The sequence below is a fragment of the Symphalangus syndactylus genome, chromosome 10, assembly GCF_028878055.3.
Source record: "Symphalangus syndactylus isolate Jambi chromosome 10, NHGRI_mSymSyn1-v2.1_pri, whole genome shotgun sequence".
Taxonomy (NCBI): domain Eukaryota; kingdom Metazoa; phylum Chordata; class Mammalia; order Primates; family Hylobatidae; genus Symphalangus; species Symphalangus syndactylus.
In genome coordinates, this window is record NC_072432.2 from 106,113,023 (window position 1) to 106,136,819 (window position 23,797).

Sequence of the window (23,797 nt, forward strand, 5' to 3'; positions counted from 1 at the left end):
TCAGAAACTTGGGGTGGGGTGGAGCTCAGCAACCTACAGTTTAATGAGCCCTCCAGTTGATTCTCAGATATGTTAAAGTCTGAACCATTGATCTAGTGCAATTTTCTTGGAAGCACAGGTTTTAGCCTCACCTGTACTGACATGTCAGTTGGTTTACTAGAACAAGTCAAGACAGCCACACAGCGACTAAATGCCTCTTGTAACACCTGCAGGGGAAGAAGTCAGCTATTAACTCTCCATTTTGACTTCAAGTCTGAAAGGCCTTTTCTAGCAGTAATAAAATATAAATAACCCTTTAATGTTAAATATTTGATACAAAAATGTTTGATCAACATTTGTTAAATAAATAGTAAACAAAGGACTCCTAGAAGTTTCTTTTTAAGCATTTCTAATAAGCTACTTTGTAAACAATATTACCATTATCAGTTTTAAACTCAATACTTCCCAACTCACATTATGAAATAAAGCTCCATTTCTACCTTTAATTTGGTATGAGAATATGGAAAGTATTGTTATCTGCTGAAATAAATTAAAGAATCTGCATTTGTACTTGCTAAATTCTTCACTGCCAAGAGTCATATAATGTGTGTAAACTGGCTTAAAAAGCACAAAGGTCACTCCGTATTACCTCTAGTCCATTCTCTCTTCTGAGCTCTTCAGCATTGAGGGCTGAACAGTTGACAGTATGGAAAGCTAGCTCTGTAGCCGCAGGCAACAATGGTGATTCTTTTGAGAAAAGGAGGTCATCTGAAGTTTCCATTGTTATAGTCCGAATAAGCATGGGGTATCCTGCATATTTATAAGGCTGTAAATCTGAAATAACCAATGGTTAGTGTTAGAAAAACAAAACAAAATTGATTATGTTGGGGTTTCAATTTTGATACCATGTTCAATTATGTTGCCTTAAAAAAATAAAAATGGGGCCAGGCATGGTGGCTCATGCCTGTAATCCCACACTTTGGGAGGCCGAGGTGGGTGGATCATGAGGTCAGGAGATTGAGACCATCCTGGCTAACACAGTGAAACTCTTTCTCTACTAAAAATACATAAAAGTTAGCCGGGTGTGGTGGCGGGCACCTGTAGTCCCAGCTACTTGGGAGGCTGAGGCGGAGAAAGGCGTGAACCCGGGAGGCAGAGCTTGCAGTGAGTGGAGATTGCACCACTGCACTCCAGCCTGGGTGATAGGGCAAGCCTCTGTCTCAATAAATAAATAAATAAATAAAATAAAAAATAAAAATAAAAGATAAAATATTTTATCTTAACATCTTAAATGCCTCCTAATTCCAGTTGATAAAAAAGAAATTAAACCTACTATAAAATCCCTTGGATCCTTCCTTTCTAGTAAACTTGGTTGATTTTTCTAAAATGTTTCCACTAGAAAAATAACATTTTCTGGTAAATTAACTGCACTTGGTGTATAGTTTTGATCCTTTGCAGAATACCTACTTTCTATGCTGATCTTTGTAACTTTTCACCTCATTATGGCCTGCAAGGTACAGCAAATGCACCAGAAATTCTATTAATATCAATTATATGCACATCTTTATAAAGAAAAAAGACTGAGAAGACATTTACATGACAGTGAATATTTTATATTAAGTTTTCTGGATAACAAGTGCCCTTTTCTATTTTACCAGTTATCTTAAAGTTTTACCAGTATTTTCTTAAATTTGAAAATACTGAATACAATTTCTTACTAGAAGTACAAAACAGAAAGTTAACTTTTAAACTACATTTAGTTAATTCCATGTTTTAATAACCAAATTCAAAAGTGAAAGCTAGTAAAAACCTACATGCCTAATTACTCTGTTCTTTCCATCTTCTTTTTTCAATCTAACCTATTAGGCAAAGAGATGCAAATTAATTGGCTGTGACTTTAATTGGCTGTGACTTTAAAAATATCTCCGTAATTCCAATTGAAATCAGCATAAATCTTTTTGACTTTTGAGGCTGACCAATAATCTGCCTTAAAACTCATTTCTAAACTGGCTTTTAAAAAAAGGTCCCCTGGAACAGGTCCTAATTTTCCTTTAAAAAAAAAGTGACACATACATGGTAAGAAAGAACAGTGAATAACTAAGTCCTGTCAGATCAGGACCTCCACCTCAGAGCTTCTTGGGTATAAACCCCCCTTGGGAAAAGTTAAAGATGACCTCGATAACAGAGAAACCAGGATGGGCCATAACTGTATCTTGTGGCTAATAATTTAGTTATCAGCATTAAGACAACCAAGGGTTTTGAAAAAGGTTTCCAAACTCATTCTGATTAGTAAATGCCATATAACTAAAATGTATTATAAACGTCTTCTGTTAAACTCATGTAAATCAACTAATCACTGCACTCTTTAATAATCCAACTGCTAGATCCTCAGGCTGTCCCCTCCAATATTTAAACTGCAACCCCATCTCTTGTCTTTAGTTACCCAACACTCTCCATGCTTATCTCAAATCTCGAAAGTCCTCTTCCTTCTCTCCCAACATACCATAGCAAATGGCTCTCCCACTTTGTGCTGTAAGTCAAGTACAGTTCCCAAGCCAATGGGCATCTGCCATATTAAACCTAACCCCTCATCCCCAACAAAGGGGGACGTTTTGAACATACTCCTGGCTTTCTGACTGCTGCTGTTAGGGCTACTGCAAATGGCCCCACAAACACTGGATAATCCTGTAATCTGAAATTATACCTATTTCATCTATACCAGTGTTCTTCAAACTGTCCCACAGGACTAGAGGGTCCTGAGAGCTACATTAGGAAATAGAACGTATGAGAAGTATATCATCATTTGAAAAGTTTCTACTGCTTTTAAAAAATCTGAATGCTCTTGGTGTTTTTAACCTTCAGAGGCTTTTAAAGTTATGATAGGCTTTCATATGCCATTTAAGAAAACATGAAATGATCTTTAAATTCCAGATTCCATTCTATGTCTCATTTAACACGTTTGTTGCTAAATGGCTAAACACAAAAACTAACCAAGTAACTCCACAGAGCAAAGATGTCAAAAATGCAAAATACTGAAAAACATAGGTATGAAGGGAAAAATATAAAACAAATATTTGGGCCTTTCTTTAGAAAACTACATTTTCCTTTATTTAAAACATAATTCCAAGAGTCTTTTGCAACAATAATTCTAAATCTATTAAAATACTGTAGAAACAGGTAATATGGTATAGGGTTAGCTGTGATAAGGTTAGCTGGATGATAAATTAAAACCTGAGAACAGACGTCTTACCTTCTTTATGACGGTTGAAGAGGATGCTCTGTGTTTTCAGAATTAAAATTATATTCTCTGGATCTGGTCCATCCACTATTTTTGCTGATTTGGTACATAAAAATTCATATGCTTTATTTACTTTTTCAAACATGTCCTGTATGTAACAGAAGATAATTTAATGTTAATTTGGAATGTCACAAAATTCAACTTAAACAAGACATATGGTTTGCATTTTATCAATAACTTTAGCTATTATTTTATTATTTATATTAAGGAATTCATTCCAACTGTAATCTAGCTGGTACATTGTTAAGGTGAAATTTTTTTTCAAATAGTTTTCTGATGATCTCAATACCATTTACTAAAAAATTCTTCAAATAAGAATATTATATGTATCCTTAAATACATCATGTTAAACTCATACATACTAGAGGGTTTGCGTCTATATAACAAAAATTATGAGCTACTATTTATTAAGCACTGTGCTAAATGCCATAATCTTATTTAATCCTCAAACAGCCATGTAAAGTGTGTACCATTATCATCATTTTTTACATGAGGATGCTGCAACTTAGAGATACTAACTTGGTTAAGCACACAAAATCAATTGGTGGCAGAGCTAAGAGGTACTCCTAACTCCATGCTCTTAAACTGTTACACTGTATGTTCGGTTGATCTATATGTAGATTCTTGTGTCAGTATCATATTGTTTTACTATTGTAGCTTTATGAAGTGTTTTAATATCTGATAAGTCTAGCAATTTAAAAGATTTCAAAATTTCTTCCTTATTTTTTCTCCTAGATGAATTTGAATTAATATCAAGTTCTCAAAAAGCCCCCTAGGGTTTTTATTAAAAATACCTTAAACATATAAAAGTCAGATCTTTTCAATGTCACGTCTTCTCATTCAGGAATACTGTCTCTGTTCTGTTTCCAGTGAAAACAGAAATCAGTGGAAATTATTCCAAGTTTCTAGCAATAGACTATAAGTCCTGGTTTTGGTGGTTCTTACGTGATTTCATCTTTTATGAAACATCATTGGATGAGGCGGCATCAGGGAATGATGATTTAAAATCTGAACCAAATTTTCTGTTTCTTCAGTTACAGTGACATGAAATTGGATGTCATTGGAAAAAATTACATAAATTGCCCAAAGCAATCTGAATAGCAATGGTATCACCTGCAACCTACAAATGAATTAAGCTCCCCTGAATTCCTTATTTTCAATTATTCTTATGATTGCCCATTAGAGTTAATTCTCAAACAGACATGCATAAGGAGACACGATAAAACCTGTAAGTTACTAGTCATAAAGGCCACTCGTCTGGTAAACTGAGGGAGCATCATCCATGCAGAAACTATGGGCATGTGGCTACAAGTTTATTAAACATACACTGAGTATATATTATGAGGCAGATACTGGCACAGAAGGTAATATACTTTTCTCCCACTACATAATAAAAGAGCAAGAGGAAGCCCAATGCCTGAATTCCAACAGCAGTACATACCCTCCCTTCTGGATTCTTATCAGGGTGGTACTTTTGTGCAAGTCTGAAGTAAGCTTTCCTAATCTTGCTCTCATCATGCCTGTTAAACAGGAAAATTGTTTTATGAGTATAGTAAGGCACAAGAAAAAATAATTTACAAAACCATCTAAGATGATATTTTAAGAATCTTACTAACCTCAAGAATTGTATATGATTATATATTAGGCTTCAAATTAAACCCAGGAAGAATTAAGCTTTTTTTTTTTTTTTTTTTTTAACATGTTACCTTTACGGGTGAAAGATAAAACCTAAAAGTTCCCTACGCATTCACTTTAAATTATAAAATTATATTTGAGTTGGAAGAACTACAAAATATATTTTTAAAACTAACTTGTCAAAATGTCCAAAATGCCAATTTTAAATTCTATAATTCTATGTTATTATATCAGTCTTGCCAAAATAGTTTTAATCTATACTTAAGTTTTCAAACCATTTTTCCATAACATAGTCCACTATGAAACTTCACTGATAAACAAGATAAATCTGCTTTCATAATCTGTCATTTGGTGTCCTAGGCATATTGCTATCAAATCTCTTCCACATGCATAACACAAATTACAAAAGGAAGGGGAAAAATGAATATGTGAATGGCTACCATGTGTCAGATATGGTGCCAGATACTCTGCATACATTTTTCCAATTAATAGAGAAATGAATGTACCAGCAAGAAGAGGGGGATACAATTTGGCTAATAAGTTCACAATAAATGAAAGTCATACAGATATAGTTCCATATGGTTATTCCCAAGGTGTATATATCAAAGTATAGGCAAAAGATTTTAAAATGATTGATTTAAATATAACTTAGTCTTTGATACTGATACTTTACGGTGGGACAGACATTTGCTATTGTACTGAAAACAACTCACGGTCCCTGTCCTTGAGGCAGATTAAGCACTTCATAAGCATCATCTATTGACATCATAGGTGGCTTCTTTTCTACTTCTTTCTTCCAGGCATCAAGGGTATCTTTTAGAAGCTTAACCTTAAAGACAAAAGATTAAAATTTATATCAAAGTAAAACTATTTCAGAGTATAATTTTTAAGTTATAGAATTATTGTGCTGTATTTATTTAAACGGATACTTTTAGCTGTCCAATTAACAGCTTTCTGAAATACAAATAACCAAAATCACCTGAGCATTGCTGTATAGTTGGGCAGAGCAAGGTATTTGTTACAAGGCAATATTCCTCTATTTAAAAAATTTTTTAAATCCTCTGCCAATTTGTGTTATATATTAAGCTTCAAATTAAACCCAGGAAGAATTAAGATTTATTTAATTTGTTTACATGTTATCTTTACGCATGAAAGATAAAACCTAAAAGTTTTAATTTTTAAAATGTCCAGAAATCATGAAAGATGTCAAAATTAGATGATACACTGTAGTAAGAAAGCAAGCAGTATATTGTGGTGTGCTTCTCCAGGTGATATAATTATGGGTATGCTAGCATTCAAACAAATGTAAAGGATAGAGAACACAAGGGAATCTGGTTAGCAAGTGGGAAAAAAAGCTCTAATATTTATTGCCTGCCTATGTGCCAAGGAGCTAGGTACTTTACAGACTACCAAATTTAATTCTTGTCTAAAATTTCATCAATAAATAAAAACACTGAGATTCTAAGAGCTAGCTGCATGTTTCCCAGTTTAGTGGTAGAGCTGGATTAAAACCTAGGTCTGACTAAAAAGCCTGTATCTAGTATCTCATGTTGAATCCTGAGTAAGTACCAGAGTCTACCTGCTTTTTTTTGGTCACTGCATTGTAAAGAGGCAGTGACTTGCAGTACAAATGGCAATTATTCTGAAATCTTTTAGATGGTAATAATAGTATAAGTTCCACCACAGTAACAGAACAACATGGGCACAGGTGCCCACAGACAAACAAAGACTCAGGTGAGGGGGGTCCCAAGGGCACTCTGGACAGGCCAACAGCGTATACTGTTTTACAACTGAGCAGGTCGCACTCATTGCCTCTTAGGCGTGTCGGGAATTACGCTTACGTGAATTCTTAATAATCTTCACAAACACCACCAGATGGCTGCTATTAGTACCAATATTTTAGCGATGAGAACTGAAGTTTAGACAAATCAAGCAATGTACTGAATATTAAATAGAGTTGTTAAATATTAATGGCCCAGCTGAAACTCAATCCCACACTGGCTAACTCCAACATCTGTGAGCCTAATTAACCTGCTATAAAGACAAACTTCCACCAAGCTATTATAGTATATAATACTATATACATATAATTATATTATCTGCATGAAGTTTGTTTTGTCTTTACCACAAAAGATCAAGATTGCAATATTCTTAATACTCCCTTAAAAAATTATCTTTCAGTGTGAGATCTACCCAAATATAATGAACTATACTCAGAGTTGCACAGTGCGTAGTGCTTAAGAAGGAATACTTAAGAAAGCTATTATCTGTCTTACTGCAGGAGAACAAAATACCCAGAAGTGTTTAGAGGCTATTTTTATGGCTTAAGGCGGCACAAATTAAACTGCTGACTTACCGGGTCTTTAATTGGCCAATCTGGAAACCGGAGTGTATCACACAGTTGTTTGAGGTAATAAATATTACAAAATAGTTCATTTTCTAGTTGTGGATAGTTGATTACAGGAATGGGACAATACTGATAAAGTGCTCTTGTGTTACTCTGAAGACGAGGTGTGAAATCAGCGAGATGGGCAGCAATCTTCTCTATCATGAGGCGCCTACAATCATAAAAACCTCCATTCAAGCTTTATGAAGGTATTATTTTAAAGAGAAGGTTGAGATACGTAATCATGCGAGACAGTTACATGAATCATCTATAGAATAACTCAATTATTATCCTAAAATGAGAGCTTTTAAATATGGTACTTTGGGCATTTTATTGTATAAACATGGAAAAAAAACTTATCTATGATACTTATCTGTAAAGAAGATCATAGAGAAAAGGGCTGATACTCCCAGTCCTTCCTATTAAAAAATCAGCCATTAGAAGGGCAAACGGTATAGCATCTGAATGCATGAGGGTGTAGCTAGGAAACTCAAACTTGCTATTATCCAAAGAAGCTCACTAGATGGTATTTATTTCAATTAACTTACTGTAGTCTAGGATCTGGCCTCAGCTAAGCAGAAACTTATCAGCACATAGAGCAATCCGTCTTTCAGATGGGGCCTTATATTAGCCAATCTCAGGAGAAAAGTATTACACAGAAGAACTGTGTTGCTAATTTATTAATATTCTTATATATTTTTTCCCAATGAAAAATATGACTGCCATACAGAATGTATTCAAATTGGTGGCTAACACATGCCAAGCCCATGGGTCAAGAAGTCAAACGATAACAAGCAGGTGGCATGGAGTGTGTGCAGTCTGACGAGGATCAGTAATTGACATAGAAGATCTAATGCTATCTAGCTAAGGGAACTGAGGGGTTCTCCAAAAAGAGACAGCCTTGACACTGGAACTATGAAGTGTCAAGTCTTTTCTGAACAGAAACTGGCTGGGCATTGTTATCTGCTTCTGAGCCTTTCCTTTTTCTGTGTTTCCACAGGTTTCTCCTATGGCATTCCCCACCCCCCAACAAAGACATACCTTAGGAATGCTAACCTCCAGATTAAGGACAAAAGGTGTTGGTAAGGGAACCCACATTCTAGAATAATTTTGGGTATCTCTGTTCTGATCCATTGATCCAAATTATGTGGGAATAGTTTTTAATTAGTGGGAGTATAGTCCTACTTCCAAATACCCAGAGGTATGTCTTGATTTTATCCCAATTCCCTACATATATATTATCAGTTCATTACCTAAAACCTTACGAGTTCTATAAACTGATCTAAGAAATACCAGTGGTTGGTAGGCCCTACCATGATATAAAGCTCTATTAAGGTAATAGCAATTTTGTCAAATCTTATTAGAATAGAGAAAACCTTAAGGCCTTATCAAAATCCATCATTTGATTTGGCATCAATGATTACTGTCATTTTAGATTATAAACCTAGTAAAAACATTTCTTTTAACAGAAGTCAAAGCAGATGGTGAGCAGCAAAGACTTAATTATAAAATACAAATCAATCAATCAACTGGTTATTTACCTCATTTCACTGCTCCAGATTGCTTCTGGAGTATCAAATTCTCCTAGAAAAATCTCAGAAAACTTTTCAGGTTCATAATTTTCTAAGTAACAAACCATTGCTTCAGGTAGAATGTGCCCAAGTATACTTCTCTGAAAAATATCTTGTCCTTTTGTCTTCAAAACAAAACAAAACAAAAGGTAGTCAAAAACACTAAAGTTAACTTTCAATTTTCTAATAAATGATTTATGAGAGCCCTTTAAGAACACAACTGGAACAAATTGCTTTTATGCTTTGGGAATGTAGACGGAAACATAGCAAAATGTGAAGTGGAGGGTATCTGGTTACAAACTGGCTTGGCATGAGCTCTAAGGCAGAACCAACAGCCTCTGGCCCTGCAACAGTCTTAGCTTTAAGTGTCACAAGCTGCCAATATTATTTAGGATGACTGGCCTTTGACCATGTGTAACAGTAATGGATAACAGAAGGAATATCCCAAGAAGATTTACATCAATTATCCTGCATTATAGTGTTGGCTGTAGGTCCCATCTGTACTTGCTTCTGTTTTCAAAAATAAGTTCAGAAGATCATTAAGAGCCTGTCTTCATGAAATGTAGCTAGGATTTAGATGGAGAATTTCTAGTTAAAGTAATTATAATTAACTGCTTTGCGAAGTCCATATCCTCTGGCAGGCCAAATGGAGTCAGGATAATGATCATACTAAATTTTAAACTCATTTCTTTACTCAATGGAAATAAAATCCCAAAGGCTAGCTAGGATTTATACAAATAAATGCTTTTCTTATTTCCTTCTAGGCAAATTTAAGACATTTTACTTCTCTAGGATAAAACAAAGAGACAAGGGAAAAAACCCAAACATGGTTTTATTGTGTGGTGCAAAGACAAATTAGAAGATGAATATTTTCAGGCTTTCTAATAAGAGTAACAAATTCACTGTCTGTTAAACTTTTGGGTAAAGAATTGCTAGTTGTGGCCCGGCGCGGTGGCTCATGCCTGTAATCCCAGCACTTTGGGAGGCAGAGGCGGGAGGATCACGAGGTCAGGAGATCAAGACCATCCTGGCTAACACAGTGAAACCCCATCTCTACTAAAAATACAAAAAATTAGCCGCATGTGGTGGCAGGCGCCTGTAGTCCCAGCTACTTGGGAGGTTGAGGCAGGAGAATGGCGTGAACCCGGGAGGTGGAGCTTGCAGTGAGCTGAGATTGTGCCACTGCACCCCAGCCTGGGGGACAGAGCGAGACTCCGTCTCAAAAAAAAAAAAAAAAAAAAAAGAACTGCTAGTTGTATTCTTGAACATTATTATTTGGTAATTCACACATCCAGACTTGTGCTATAAACACTGTTTTGCTATAATTATTCAAAATACTGTTAGCTGACATAAGTCATTTCTAATAAATTTGGAAAAAATTACATTATGCATAATGGCACAGAAATAAAGAAAAAAAAAGAATGCCCAAATGTCTATACTACATTAAGGTACTATCATTAGAGACTTTTTTAACTTGTTTATATTCTCATTTTCTATTTGTATAAAGCTGTGGAAATTATGCTGCCACGGGCATCTTTAATATTAGACAAATGGGTCACTTCCTAGGGCTTCACTGGCTGCTCTATAAAACATACAATTTAGGGTATATTGTCAAGGTGGTGCAACATTCCTTGGTTAGTCTTCTAAACAGTGGTCTGGTTTTGGTTTCTTATTCTGCTTGATATGATCCAAAAAAAAGTCCATGCTCCATGAAAAGCTGAACATATTTCAAAACACCCTTCAGTTTCATTTTAACAATAAATATCTCTTTGTAAAATGTAGGCATTAAGTTTAGATTGTCCAAACTATCTAAATAAGTCTCTCTTTTTTTTTTTTTTTTTTGAATTCCCAGCTTAACCCCTCAGTAAAATGACAAGAACACTTGAGAGCATGTGAAACATTGAGCAGCTTCAAAAAAGAAACCTAGTACTTCTGCCACTTTGGGATCTGAACAAAAAGGCTGAAGTCTTCCTGAATCTTAGCTGACGATGTAAGACTCATGGAATATAATGAATTATTTACGAAAATCACTAATCTAAACTTTATACAAAGATAAAGTTATATTCATGGACATGTCAGGCTATAATGCATAGCTGCAATTTCAATATTAAGTCTAATGAGTCAGCAACATTTATTTTCCTTTAAAAAATATTAGCTTAGACTTTATATGTGCAAGGTATCACAAACAATTTAAGAACAGAATAAAACAATACCTGCCCTCAAGTACTTATAATCTAGTAAACATAATACACAGCTCAGGAGACTTTACGGTGCCAAAACAGCTTACCCAGGGTTAAGTGTTCAGAGGATTAACCTGGCTTACCTCTTCTGACTTGAAAGCCTGTTTGGTATGTGTGTATTTCAAAAATCTAGAAAGAAAAATGAATTATCTATCAGATATAGAAACCGATTTAGTTTTTGTAATCTTAGTTTTCTAAAGACTAGATCTTTTATAGCTAAATAAAACTCACAAATGGCAACTCACATAAATCCATATTCCCAAATTATTTAATTTCTGAATAAGGCAAGAACTTAAATGAACTAGATTTTTAAAGTGTAGTCATATTAACGCTATGTGACAATATAAAAAAATTAAACTTTAAGAAAGCAAAATGTGAAACTGCACGTACAATATGAATATAGTTATATTAAATACATACTTAAATACTAGATAATACATTCTTATGCTAGATGTGGTATAGTGGTACAATTCTGACTAATTTTTGGGGGAAATTCTACTTTCCAAGTCTTTAGACATGTACTTAAATAGCCTTTACAATGATAATTTTAATAAAAGCAATAATGTACTCACAAAAAATTCAATTAAATCAGTCCATATAAAATTCAAATAATACTTTTAAATAGATTACCCTTAAAGTTCTTACCGAGCAACTGGAAGCACATTGGAACCTGTGTACATCATGATAAAGAAAAATACTCCACTCAGATAAAGGCGGGGTAACTGTGGGTTATCTTGCATGATATGGTGTAACAAAATAGCAACCTTCTCAACAAGGATAGGGTCAAAGGTCAGTAGTAGCTGGAAAAAAAATTGTTTTTATTGGGTTGTAAAAAAACCTGCATCATCACTTTACGTTTTTTATTTCATATGCTGAGGTTACAGCTCCTTATGTAAATTATAAAATAAAAACCCATGGGAGTCAGTAAGCTCATCTAACAGACCCACAACAGATTTGAAAAATAATTCATTCTACGACATTTAATGCAGAAAATCAATGAGAATTGATCAAAATGTATTCAGAAAAGCCCAAACATGCCTGAAGCTAGTTTTGTCATAATGTTACAGGTAACATTGCTTCTTGTGCAAGAATCTTCCTAAAAAGACTCTCGGTTTGTTTCAATTCAGCTGAGCTGACACAAGAATCCCCTGAAGGCTTCTTGAGAACTCATGGAGCACAGCAGAAAGTAACGATGAATGAAACAGCCTAAAAGGTAGATCCAGAAGTGCAGGTAAAAGGCAAGAGGGTAAACAAGTATCAGGTAGTACATCTGCTACCAGAAAGTACCAAAAGATGTGGCCTCTAGAAATTTGAGCTAGAAATTCTGAAGGGAATTTCTGGGATTACTTTAATAAATCTGGGCTAATTAAAAACCACACAGAATTGCTATGAATAAACTTTTGATAAACATTTAATAAGTTTTATCTATGAAACTTAATAAAGGTGTTGTTCCAATTTTCTATAACACTTGCTTCCAGTGAATCCTCAATTCGGGGTCAAATGCTCCCAGTAAAAAAAAAAAAAAAAAAAAAGAAAAAAATTACAGCCAGGCATGGTGGCTCACGCCTGTAATCCCAGCACTTTGGGGGCCTGAGGTGGGTGGATCACGAGGTCAGGAGTTCAAGACCAGCCTGGCCAACATGGTGAAACCCCGTCTCTACTAAAAGTACAAAAAATTAGCCGGGCATGGTGGCAGGTGCCTGTAATCCCAGCTACTCAGAAGGCTGAGGCAGGAGAGTTGCTTAAACCCGGGAGGTGGAGGTTGCAGTGAGCAGAGATTGAGCCACTGCACTCCAACCTGGGTGACAGAGTAAAACTCCGTCTCAAAAAATAAATAAAATTAATTAATTATTAATTTACAATAAAGACAGTAAGTAGCTCAGATTAGGAGGCCAAAGTTCTATACTCATATGTGAGACTAAACAGCTATGTGTCTTTTTAACTTAAATTTCTCTGTACTTTGGTGTCTTATCTATTCCACAAGGAATTTAGATTAAGCGTTTCATACTATTACATATTTTAAAAAGGAAACATACAGTCATATAGAATTTTCCCTAGTGTTAATGGCAGTAGTTCAAGACTTGACATTATGGGAATTAGTGGCAAACACACACACAAGCACGCACACACACCCAACCACCCAATTTCAATTTGTCACTATGCTAGAAAACCTAGAACATTTATTCAGCACACACACAGACACACACCTAGAGTATTTCACACTATCACTATACTAGAAAACCTAGAACGTTTACTCACTGTATCTCGGACCACTCTAAAAATTCTGAAGCTCTATCAGATGGTAAAAATGATGACTGCTCTTAAAGTCAAATGAAGTACAGATATCCCTTTCCAACCAATGAAGGTAACGTTCCCAGAAACTACTATAGCCATCTAACTGTGCTTTGGCAAGATTCAGGTCTCCCAGAATAGAAAAAATTGAGAAAAACAAAAATAACTTCTTAAAAATAATTTTTGAACTCAATATAAAAAAATAGGAGTCACACACTGTTCAAAGAAGCTGGATTTATCAATACAAGTATCTTTAATCACTTTGTTCAGATATTACTGAAAATTTTTGGTTAATTGAAAGAAAGCCTCCCTCCCCCAAGCTTCATGTTATGCTGAGCACATTTCTTAAAAGTTTTTTAATCATCCCTTCCTAGACTGAAATTTAATGCCATTTGTATTTACTTTTTCCTTTCAGTTTCGTAAGACTTAGAAAAATGGGAGAGGTTGATCTTCTGGACGTGGTGTTTTATCCACATGTTGGGAGGTTCCATCAGGGTGAAAAAATTCCTCTCTTTGCATCACCTCACATATGCAGCCACATGGCCCCAAAGGGAAGGGGACGTGGTAATAGTTTAGAGCCCTCAATAATTGCAGTGCTTTTTCACTGAAGGATATGAATGGACATGTCCACGAGAGAAAAGCACAGAAATGTTAAAATGTGAGTATGCTTAAATAACAGAAGTTGGCAAAAAAAAAAAAAAAGGATAGGGCATTACTGTATTTAGAAGTCTTTTTCAGCATCAATAACTTACATAGGCATTTAGGTAGTAAATAAGTGAATGTAAAAATATATAAACTGAGTTAACTCTTCTCTCCCATTGCAGACCAATGTACAACTGAAAGGTACAAATGGCACAAGTTACTGGCATAGAACTTAATAGAAACATTTGCCTGAAATCTCTAGGACCTGACTTATTTGGGTTTAATGTTAATCTGAAGTTTAAATACCTGAATTCCAAAAAAGCAGAATAACGCAAAAGAAAAAGATACTTTGGTGTATCCTAGATTAATTCCAACTCAATGCTTTGAATCATTGGTATCAATGAAAACATAACTAAGAATAGTCAAAATCTAAGGCAGAAGCTAGTGAGACTGCTGTGATTACTTCTTAAGATATGAACCACCAAGTCCACCCCTGTGGCCTGCTGGTGTACCTCCCAGTAGTCTTAACATCAACATACACCACAAACTGGAGTACATCACTTTTCAGATATTGAAGTGGTGTGATTTTAAAAATAGGTAATAAATAAAACTCTTTTAGCACAATTCTGGAATCTAGAAACTTCTCATGTTTAGGCTCAATCTTCCACAGCATATTCAGCAACTCAAGAGTAAGTGAAATAGCCAGGTGCAGTGGCTCACGCCTGTAATCCCAGCACTTTAGGAGGCCAAGGCGGATGGATCATTTGAGGCCAGGAGTTTGAGAACAGCCTGGTCAACATGAGGAAACCCCTGCTCTACTAAAAATACAAAGTAGCTGGGTGTGGTGGCACATGCCTGTAATCTCAGCTACTCGGGAGGCTGAGCCAAGAGAATCATCTGAACATGGGAGGCAAAGGTTGGATTGAGTCAAGATCCTGCCACTGCACTTCAGCCTGGGCAACAGAGCGAGACTGTCTCAAAAAAATAAAAAATTAAGTGAAATGAATGTAATTCAAAGTTCAGGCTTTTTTCTTTTCTGAGACAAGGTCTTGCTCTGTTGCCCAGGCTGGAGTGCAGTGGCATGATCACAGCTCACTGCAGCCTCAAACTCCTGGGATCAAACAATCCTCCCACCTCAGCCTCCCGAGGGGCAGGGACTACAGACATGTGCCATCATGCCTGGTGGCCATTTACTTTATTTATTTATTTATTTTTTGTAGAGATGGGGTCTTCCTATGTTGACCAAAGTGGTCTCGAACTCCTTGACTCAAGCAACCCTCCCGCCTCAGCCTCCCAAAGTGCTGGGATTGGAGGTGTGAGACTCCACACCTGGCCTGTTTAGGCTTTTTGAAAATGGAATAGACTGCAACAAAACAAAGACTGGTACTGATAATAAAATTAAGAGAAAATGATTCTTAAAATTGCTCCTAGTTTGATTATATAACTCACCTGAATGATATGGGGAAGGCAAGTGCTATCTGATAGCAGTCTTTTCACTTTGGGTAGAGGCCGAATGATGGCATTGTCTTGATCCCTAGAAAACAGTTTCTCACGTCAACATTTAATATATTTATTAAAATTTGCATGTTCAGAGCATATGACATTCTACTAGGCATGAAGCAGGTTACCTTACTTTTTTGTTAATGAAGACTAAGCTCTCATACAGCTGGGAACATGATTAGGTATTTTGGTTTAAATCTATTTGGCTGCTTAATATGACTTCATTTCCTTCCATAAGATTTCCTTGAAAAACAGTACCCTAGAAGAGCCAAAGACTCTTATTTATTATTTAATTGATTAAACTTGGTGTTGTCCAACACACTGTCAGTGGATATTTTCCCCCAAAGGGCGTATCAAACTTTGTTACATAAATTTAAACCTTGATTTAACTATGTTTGGTATTTTCCAAGTATAGCTTTAATTTTAATGCTACCTTATTTCTAAATACTAACTGTATAATTTTGAGTCCAACTGGAACCATGAAAACTTCAAGTATTTTAAAATGTTACACTTTCTCAGTAATTTCCATCACAAGATATCTTTAGTACAGTAATGAATCAAAATGATTTATATGTAAGTATTTCATAAAGATTAAAAAGTTACATGCAAGTGTTATACTTATGACTTGGAGAACAAATTCTCACCTTCACTGGTCAAGTGGGGCAAGATGTGGGCCTACACTTGCCTTCTATAGCAGAAATAGCTAGCCTGTCAGATCAACAGCTGGCATTTACCATTGTCTATGGACTGCAGTACGTGTAATTCAAAACATTCACACCAATTCACATAAATTATAAAATTGTTACTATTGTAAGTCTCAGTTTTGTAACATTATTTGAAACCTCCAGAGAAAGGTGCTTTTTTAGCTACTTTATTAATATAATTTGCAAATTCTTTATATCTGTTTCAAAAAATTCCAAACGTCAAAGCAGCATTCCTCCAAGGCCATAAATAGGACATCTTTGTTTTAAAACACCAGACCGATTCTATGATGTTACTAAGGAAGCATATCAATTATCCATGGAAACATTCAATTACATTTTACCTGCTTGGAAAATATCCACACATTGTGATCAACATGTTCAATATAAGGGTAGCAAGGTCAGTTTCATTCAGGACAGCCTGTCCACTGGCTAAGAGACACCACTTAAGCTGGGGTATGGACTGAAGTGGTCGCCATCCATCCATGCCTTGAGCCCAGCATCTGGTTTTTGCATTTAACATTCCTTTGGTCCACAATTCTTGCATCTTAATGGATGGAAGGCATTATTACAAACAGACAAAATAAAATGAAAAACCTCACTAATGTTTTCTACTTTATAGTAAATACATACTAAATTATGAAACAAACATGCAAGTACACTATTTTAGAAAAAACAAGTTTGTTGACGGGCCTTTGGGAACCCAAATTTGGTATACACACACACACACACACACACACACACACACACACACACACACACCCACCACCACTTGGCCAACCTGCAGAGTATAAAGAATACTGGAAAGAGTAAAAATGACAGGTGGAGTGCTAAATAATCAAATTATACTAGAGCAGAACGGTTGGTCCTCCATAAAACTATCTTTGCCCAATTCGAAATGAGCCTGGGAGGCTGAAGATCAGAGGCAGGATCAAGTATTAAGATAAAGAGGAAAACTGTCCTTAGTTCTTGGACTGAATAATTTTCAATGAATTTTAGACTACACATTAAAACTTATTTACTCATACCATATAGAAACATTATAGTTTGACATAAGTACTAAGATAGCTTTTTTTTTTTTTCTTTTTTGGAGATAGGGTCTTGCTATTCATTGCCCAGGCTGGAGCGCAGTGGTGTGATCATGGCTTACTGCAGTCTCAACCTCCTGGGCTCAAGCGATCCTCCCACCTCAGTCTCTCAAGTAGCTGAGACTATAGGCATGCACCACCATGCTTAGCTAATTATTTTTTATTTTAATAGATAGTCTCTTGCTATGTTGCCCAGGCTGGTCTTGAACTCCTGGCTTCAAGCGATCCTCCCACAGTGATGGAATTACAGGTGTGAGCCACTACACCCAGCCAGAAATTATTACATAAAAATCACTAAAAATCTGAGTGCTACCTCCATAACAACAGCTTTTAAACAAGGTTTAAAGGCATAGTTTTATATGTATGTTTGGTTCTCCATTTTTCATGTGGAAACTGAGTTGCAGGGCCCTTGGAGCTAATAACAGGAATTTAAATGACAGCTTTAAAATATTCCACACCTCTGTAAGTGCTAAGCAGGAGGGCATAAGAAATGCTGAGACCTTCACAAAAAGTATCTCCAAGATACATACCTCATGAAATCCATACGGGCCACTCCTTTCTTTGTCTGCGTTGCCAAAATACCATTCCTTTTCACTCTCTCTTTTCATATCTGGAGCAGCTTCAATTACATTGCTCTAAGTTTGAAAAAGATTTAAATTATTTTCCAAGGCAGAAATCTAAAAGACCAGTTGTCAAAGTTGCACAGCAGTACTTTGGAGGGGTTTATATCCCTTTAAAAGTTAACCTGAAATTTTAAGTGACCTTATTTTAAGATTTAAGAGTTTAGGACAAAATGCCTAACCTAACAGTCCAAAAAAACTATTTCCTTATTAATATATATTTGAAGTAAATGGTTTCCTAAGTTCACACTCAGCAATCTAAGCTAAATTCAGTGACATCTACATTCCCCATGGTCATTGATAAATACCCAGGACACTAACATTTTAGTAGCAAAGAATATTGCAAATAGTTACGTAAATAGATACGTATCATTAATCTTAAGCCACAACGCTCAAAATATTAAAGTTCTTTTGGGGGAAAAACTCACTCCAACTAAGAGTTCCAATAAGTATCTGAGATCAAAGCATTAAAATGCTAACAGCAAAGTTAGTTTTCAGTGGTTTTATATACTTAGTCTCAATTTAGTATCTATTACCCTTACTACAAATAATTCTTACAATGTTCTCTATCAATGTTTTACAAGAATCTAGGTTAAAATTTTTACGTAGTTGGGTTATTTTATCACAACATGGTTATGTTCTTTGTCTTTCTTTTTTGAGACAGGGTCTTACTTTGTTACCCAGCCTGGAGTGCAATGGCACAAAAATGCCTCACTGCAGCCCTGACTTCCCAGGCTCATGCAATCCTCCTGCCTTAGCTCCTCAAGTAGCTGGGACTACAGGTGTGTGCCACATCTGGCTTTTTGTTTTTGTCAAGACAGGTTTTGCTAATTTGCTTAGGCTGGTCTTGAACTCCTGAGTTCAAGCGATCCTCCCGCCTCAGCCTCCCAAAGTGCTGGGATTACCGGTGTGAGCCACCGTGTCCGGCCTGTTCTTTTTCTTATAATCACCGTCCTTGAGAATGAAATAACATGTTTTTAAATACTGCCATAATTATCAGCTTTCAGTTAGACTCATATAGAGAGATACAGCAAAGTTGTTATGAGCATATAGACCTCTGGGTCTTAATTCTAGCTCTGCCACTTATCAGGTGACCTTGGGCAAGATAGCCTCTGTGTTCCTTAGTTTCCTCATCTGTAAAATGTGGATAGTAACCACCTCAAAGGGCTGTTGGGGGATTCAAAAAGTTAATATATTGTATGTGTACCAGAACAGTACCTGTTGTAATGGTATATAACAGAATACGCCATATACTAAATACTCGAATAGCACTTTCGGTCACAATTCACATGAAATCTAACATAACACATCTCCTTACATCAGGAAATTAACACACCAAAAAAATCAAATGAGCTAAGGATAGATTCTTCTATAAGTTAAGTATCAGTCCTCTTGGCTGGTATCAATAAGGTGTCCAGACTCCTTTAAGGCAAAGCATATTCTTACTGCTTGCCAATGTTAAAAGTACTAGTTACATATCTAATGAATTCAGTTTATATCCTAAAAGTCACATTGCCTCAAGATAAGCCATATTAGAGATACAGTTACTTTAATTGACAAAATAAAACTCAATCGTTACTGTCCATTTTGGATTGTTCTTACAGTGGTTTCACATCTTCTGTGTGAAATCTCTGAGAACTAGTACTACTGTAATTACTGGAGAAATAAGTGTGTGACCACATATTTTCAGATTTCTATGATTCTTTTGACTCTAAAATTATACTCAAAGAATGTTAAGTTCGTAAAACATAAACAAGGATACATACTTGCAGTGGTACTGTAGCTCGGCTTACATGGAGATGTGCAAGGGTAAGCAAGTCCACAAGGATTCTTATTCCATTTGAATCCATGAGATCCTTAACATTTTTCTGGAAGAGGAAAACATTTTTTTCGTAATCTAAACATTTTTCATAATCTAAAACCTATCCCAATAGTACCTTTCCCAATAGGTACTACCACCTACAAGGTCCTCGAAGAAGAGAATGTTTGGAATCTTTGGAAATAATTGATAAGACTGGTATTACTTGGTCTTTTCAGCATTTTGTGTTCAAGGAAACTGAATTCCAATTGATTAAAAGGGCAAAACTATATTACAAAGAGATCACTTAAGAATTTTTACTTAAATATATTCTGCGGAAAAAACAACCTCTGGTTTTACAATTATTCTGTCAAGGTCTTTTTAATAAACAGATTATTCTATATCAGAAATAAAGTCTGCTATATTAAAAAATCTTTTAATGTTCCAGTTTGTTTTCATAAACTTAAAATAACTGGTAATTTCTTAGAAGAGACTATAACTTCAATTAAAATTTCTTTGTACGTATAATTACACTTCAGTTTAAAACATTTGCATTACTTACTATAACAATAAAACTACGCAAATTGGTATTAGTATCAAAGTTTTAAGAAATGAAAATCCGCTTACACTTCAACATAAATTGTGAATTAATGTTATATATTACAACTATGAATTCCTCTTGTTTGAAATGAGCAAGAATCTATTAAAATGTCTTTAAAAAGAAAATAGAGTAAAATGACTAATCTTCTAACTTCCAATTTCTTTTTATCAACAAAATGTATACTGATAAAGACTTTCCATTTTATGTCAAGCATATATTTTACTTAAAATTTAACCCCAAAGAGTCCCTAAAGAAAAATAAGCTAATTTTTATTATTAAAAATCATTTTAATGTATTAAAAGTCATCCATTATTTGTCATTCAGAATTTTATTATCATTAATTCATTCTGCACCCATAATATTAAGACAGACTATACAGGGAATACTGACAAAAACCTTTCCCTCCAGGAGATTACAGCACACAGAACTTTCTGTCTAAAAAGGAGAAGACAGAAAGGAACACTCCCTGGATAATCAACTCAAACTGTGAGTTTATCTTACATACTTATATGACTTGGAAATAACAATGTATGTAATGTGAAACTACTGTACCTTATTAAGGATCAACTTGTTAAGGAAGAGAATCAACCTATCTCGTTCAAGTTTATCTGTGCACTATTGAAATAAAAGAGAATCTGGTCAGAAGTGAATAGAAACAAAAATTAAGGTATTACTATTACTAGACAAAATCAACCAACAGCCCATAAGAAGTAATGCCATCTTATAAACATTAAGGAGAAAAATCATAGAAATCTGTCAATTATTGCAATTCCTTAATGAATTCTGAAAATTACATTCTTTATGTAACTTCTCTAATCTCCCTAGAAAGGCAGACATTTTAAAGTCAAACAAATTAATATATAGCTTTAAGGAGATATGTAAAAATTGAAGTAAGTGAAATAATTGGTCCAAATGATACTTGAAGTAAAAGGAATGTAAACGCAAAATAAAGTATAAAATATATACACTGCAACAAACAGGCAGCAATCAAATGAGCTGCATGATGAATTGATTAATTTGTCCCCTCCACCATGTTCAAGTGTTAAATGACAAATTCTTAAAAGAAAAAAATTTTTTTTTGAGACAAGGTCTTGCTCTGTCATCCAGGCTGGAGTGTGATCACAGCTCACTGCAGCCTCAACTTCCTTGGCTCAAGTGATCCTCCCACTTCCAGGTGAACCACCAGGTACATGCCACCATGTCCACTAATTTTTTTATTTGACAAACTGTATAAAATTTTTTGTAAAGTGCTAACTCAAGGTTTCTTTTTTGGAGGGGTAGCATTTTACTTTTGAAAGGTTTTTACTATCTTCACACTTCTAAATTTAGTATGCTAGCATCAATTAAGATTTTTCCAAAATGGAAAATCAAAGGTACATACAACTCTACAAGTCACCATTTCTTTTATACACCTGTCCAACTCATCCATACTTGAAGACTGACAAGTAGGTCAACTAAAGTCATTTGAAAACAGTAACTGAAACACATAAAGTGACATGGACAAATTCTAACCCATTATTCATTTTCCTATTCATCTAACTCAGATTTAAATAAGTATAAATTACAGAAAAATGAATGCAGAAAGTTACAGTAATAATGTGATCAAACAGAATTTAAATTTAGTTTTTAAAATTTAACACATAACCTAGTGACACTATCAAATAGTAATTTCCTTAAATGATATCCTTACCCTCTCTAACATTCCAATGATATATCTGGTATCTGTAAAAGGTCCTATTTCTTCGTGACATCTGCCATAAACAATAGCAAGGGCTTGTAAACATAAACACTTCATGTTTACTTTTGGGGTGAGCAAGAAGCGATGATAAAGCTCATTGAAAAATTCATACCTAGATTAAAAAAAAAAAGTTCACAATAGAAATAACCATGAAACCAACACTGAAAACAAATGCAACAGGATATACAGAGTAGCTCACGATCTCTTAATTGATCCACTTTCTTCATTCTCATCTTCCTCCAATAGTAATCTCAGGTAATAGTCTCCTATTTTAATTTCCTCTGCCAGGCACTCATATTTAACCTTCACAAACAAAAGCAAATTACACTATTTTAGTTTACAATAGATTCTGGCAATTTCTAATAATCGTTTCTTATAATTCTTTCTGTTCAGAACTTATTTCTTAAAATACCTGTTAATTCAATATTGTTAACATGACTATTTTAGCTAAATGCTGAGAATTACATACCAATTTTATAAATGTAAGACTTGCTGATAAAAACTATCACAGCACTATGTGGTGTCAATTAAAAAACGAGGAATAAAATCTGCTTTATTCCCTACTGGGTTTGCTATAAAAAAGCAAGGAGTAGATGGTCCTGCATCACACATAATTTGCTCAACACACATACACTACTTCAGGTCTTCCCTCTATCCCGCATCTCTATCCCTGGCGATGTGCCAAGACTTAAAACCAACACATCAACTACCTTTTACATTTTCGTAAAGAATTCCTTCTATGTCAAATCACCCCATGCTACTAAATTGAGGTGATAAATGAGGGCAAAGTCAAAAATCAGGAGTTGGGGCAGCACCACTATGCTTGCACTCAGGCTGTGTGTCTCAAGGAAAGATTTCAGGCAATTATAAAAAGGAATTCCCAGATTAAAATTCTTTTTCTGAACTCTAGATTTCTAAAAATATAAATTATATAAAATCAAATATATATCTTCATTTCACTTTCTATATAAAGTCTAAGCATTCAATTCATTCAATTTCTATTAAGCATATACTGTGTGCCACGTACTATTCCAGGCGCTGGAGACGCAGCAGTTGAACAAAGGTTTCTGTGCTCACAGGTGAAGCCCATAAAAAAGTGAAATGTTTGATAGTTGGGTGACAGTAAGTACTACAGAGTAAAACAAAGCAGGAAACAGAGATAGGGAGAGAGAATGTATATGTAAATATGTGTGTATGTATAAAAGGGGCTGCATTTTTAAAAAGGTATCCAGGGAAGACCCACTCAGATAACGACATTCAAAAGATCTGCAGATGAGAAAACAGGTTATGAGGCTATCCAGGGAAAACGCTTATTCTAAGCAGAGGAAACACCAAATAAGACGACCTTGAGGCAAGAACGTGAATTTGGTATTTTCTAAGGAGCCTGTTTGGCTGGAACAGAGTGTGAGAGAAGGAGAGGAGCATGAGATGAGATAAAAGAAACAATGCTTAGCATTGGGGGTTACACAGATGCTGGCTTGTAAGTCATTTTAAGGACTCAGATTTTAACTGAGATGGGAAACCACAAGAGCACCAAGGGTTTGAGCACAGAAATAATGTGCTTGCTATTTAACAAGGTAACTCTGCTATGTTGATAACAGATTCCAGGGAGGCAAGAGTAGAAGCAGTTATATTGTTGCAATCTAGGTCTGAATAAATTTTGAAGGTGCACTGTATGGAATTTGCTAAAAAACTTGATATAAAAGAT

General features: G+C 35.1%; 1 protein-coding gene across 4 annotated transcripts in view; it reads right to left on the reverse strand.

The window, feature by feature from the left end:
- The window catches only part of DNAJC13 (DnaJ heat shock protein family (Hsp40) member C13), a 119,254-nt gene that overhangs the window by 38,539 nt on the left and 56,918 nt on the right, over positions 1-23,797 (reverse strand). For all 4 annotated transcript variants that reach the window (XR_008660503.2, XM_055295427.2, XM_055295426.2 and 1 more), the window contains 16 exons: positions 22,289-22,392; positions 22,042-22,201; positions 20,904-20,966; positions 19,719-19,820; positions 17,863-17,967; positions 16,589-16,791; positions 15,493-15,577; positions 11,755-11,909; positions 11,193-11,238; positions 8,840-8,994; positions 7,269-7,470; positions 5,626-5,741; positions 4,719-4,797; positions 3,230-3,365; positions 629-813; positions 132-206 (listed from right to left, as the gene is read on the reverse strand). Coding sequence is in view for 3 of the 4 variants with exons in the window: in XM_055295427.2 (XP_055151402.1) it covers positions 132-206; positions 629-813; positions 3,230-3,365; positions 4,719-4,797; positions 5,626-5,741; positions 7,269-7,470; positions 8,840-8,994; positions 11,193-11,238; positions 11,755-11,909; positions 15,493-15,577; positions 16,589-16,791; positions 17,863-17,967; positions 19,719-19,820; positions 20,904-20,966; positions 22,042-22,201; positions 22,289-22,392 (1,971 nt within the window). In the remaining variant the exon portion in view is untranslated. The remainder of the gene's footprint in view (positions 1-131; positions 207-628; positions 814-3,229; positions 3,366-4,718; positions 4,798-5,625; positions 5,742-7,268; positions 7,471-8,839; positions 8,995-11,192; positions 11,239-11,754; positions 11,910-15,492; positions 15,578-16,588; positions 16,792-17,862; positions 17,968-19,718; positions 19,821-20,903; positions 20,967-22,041; positions 22,202-22,288; positions 22,393-23,797) is intronic.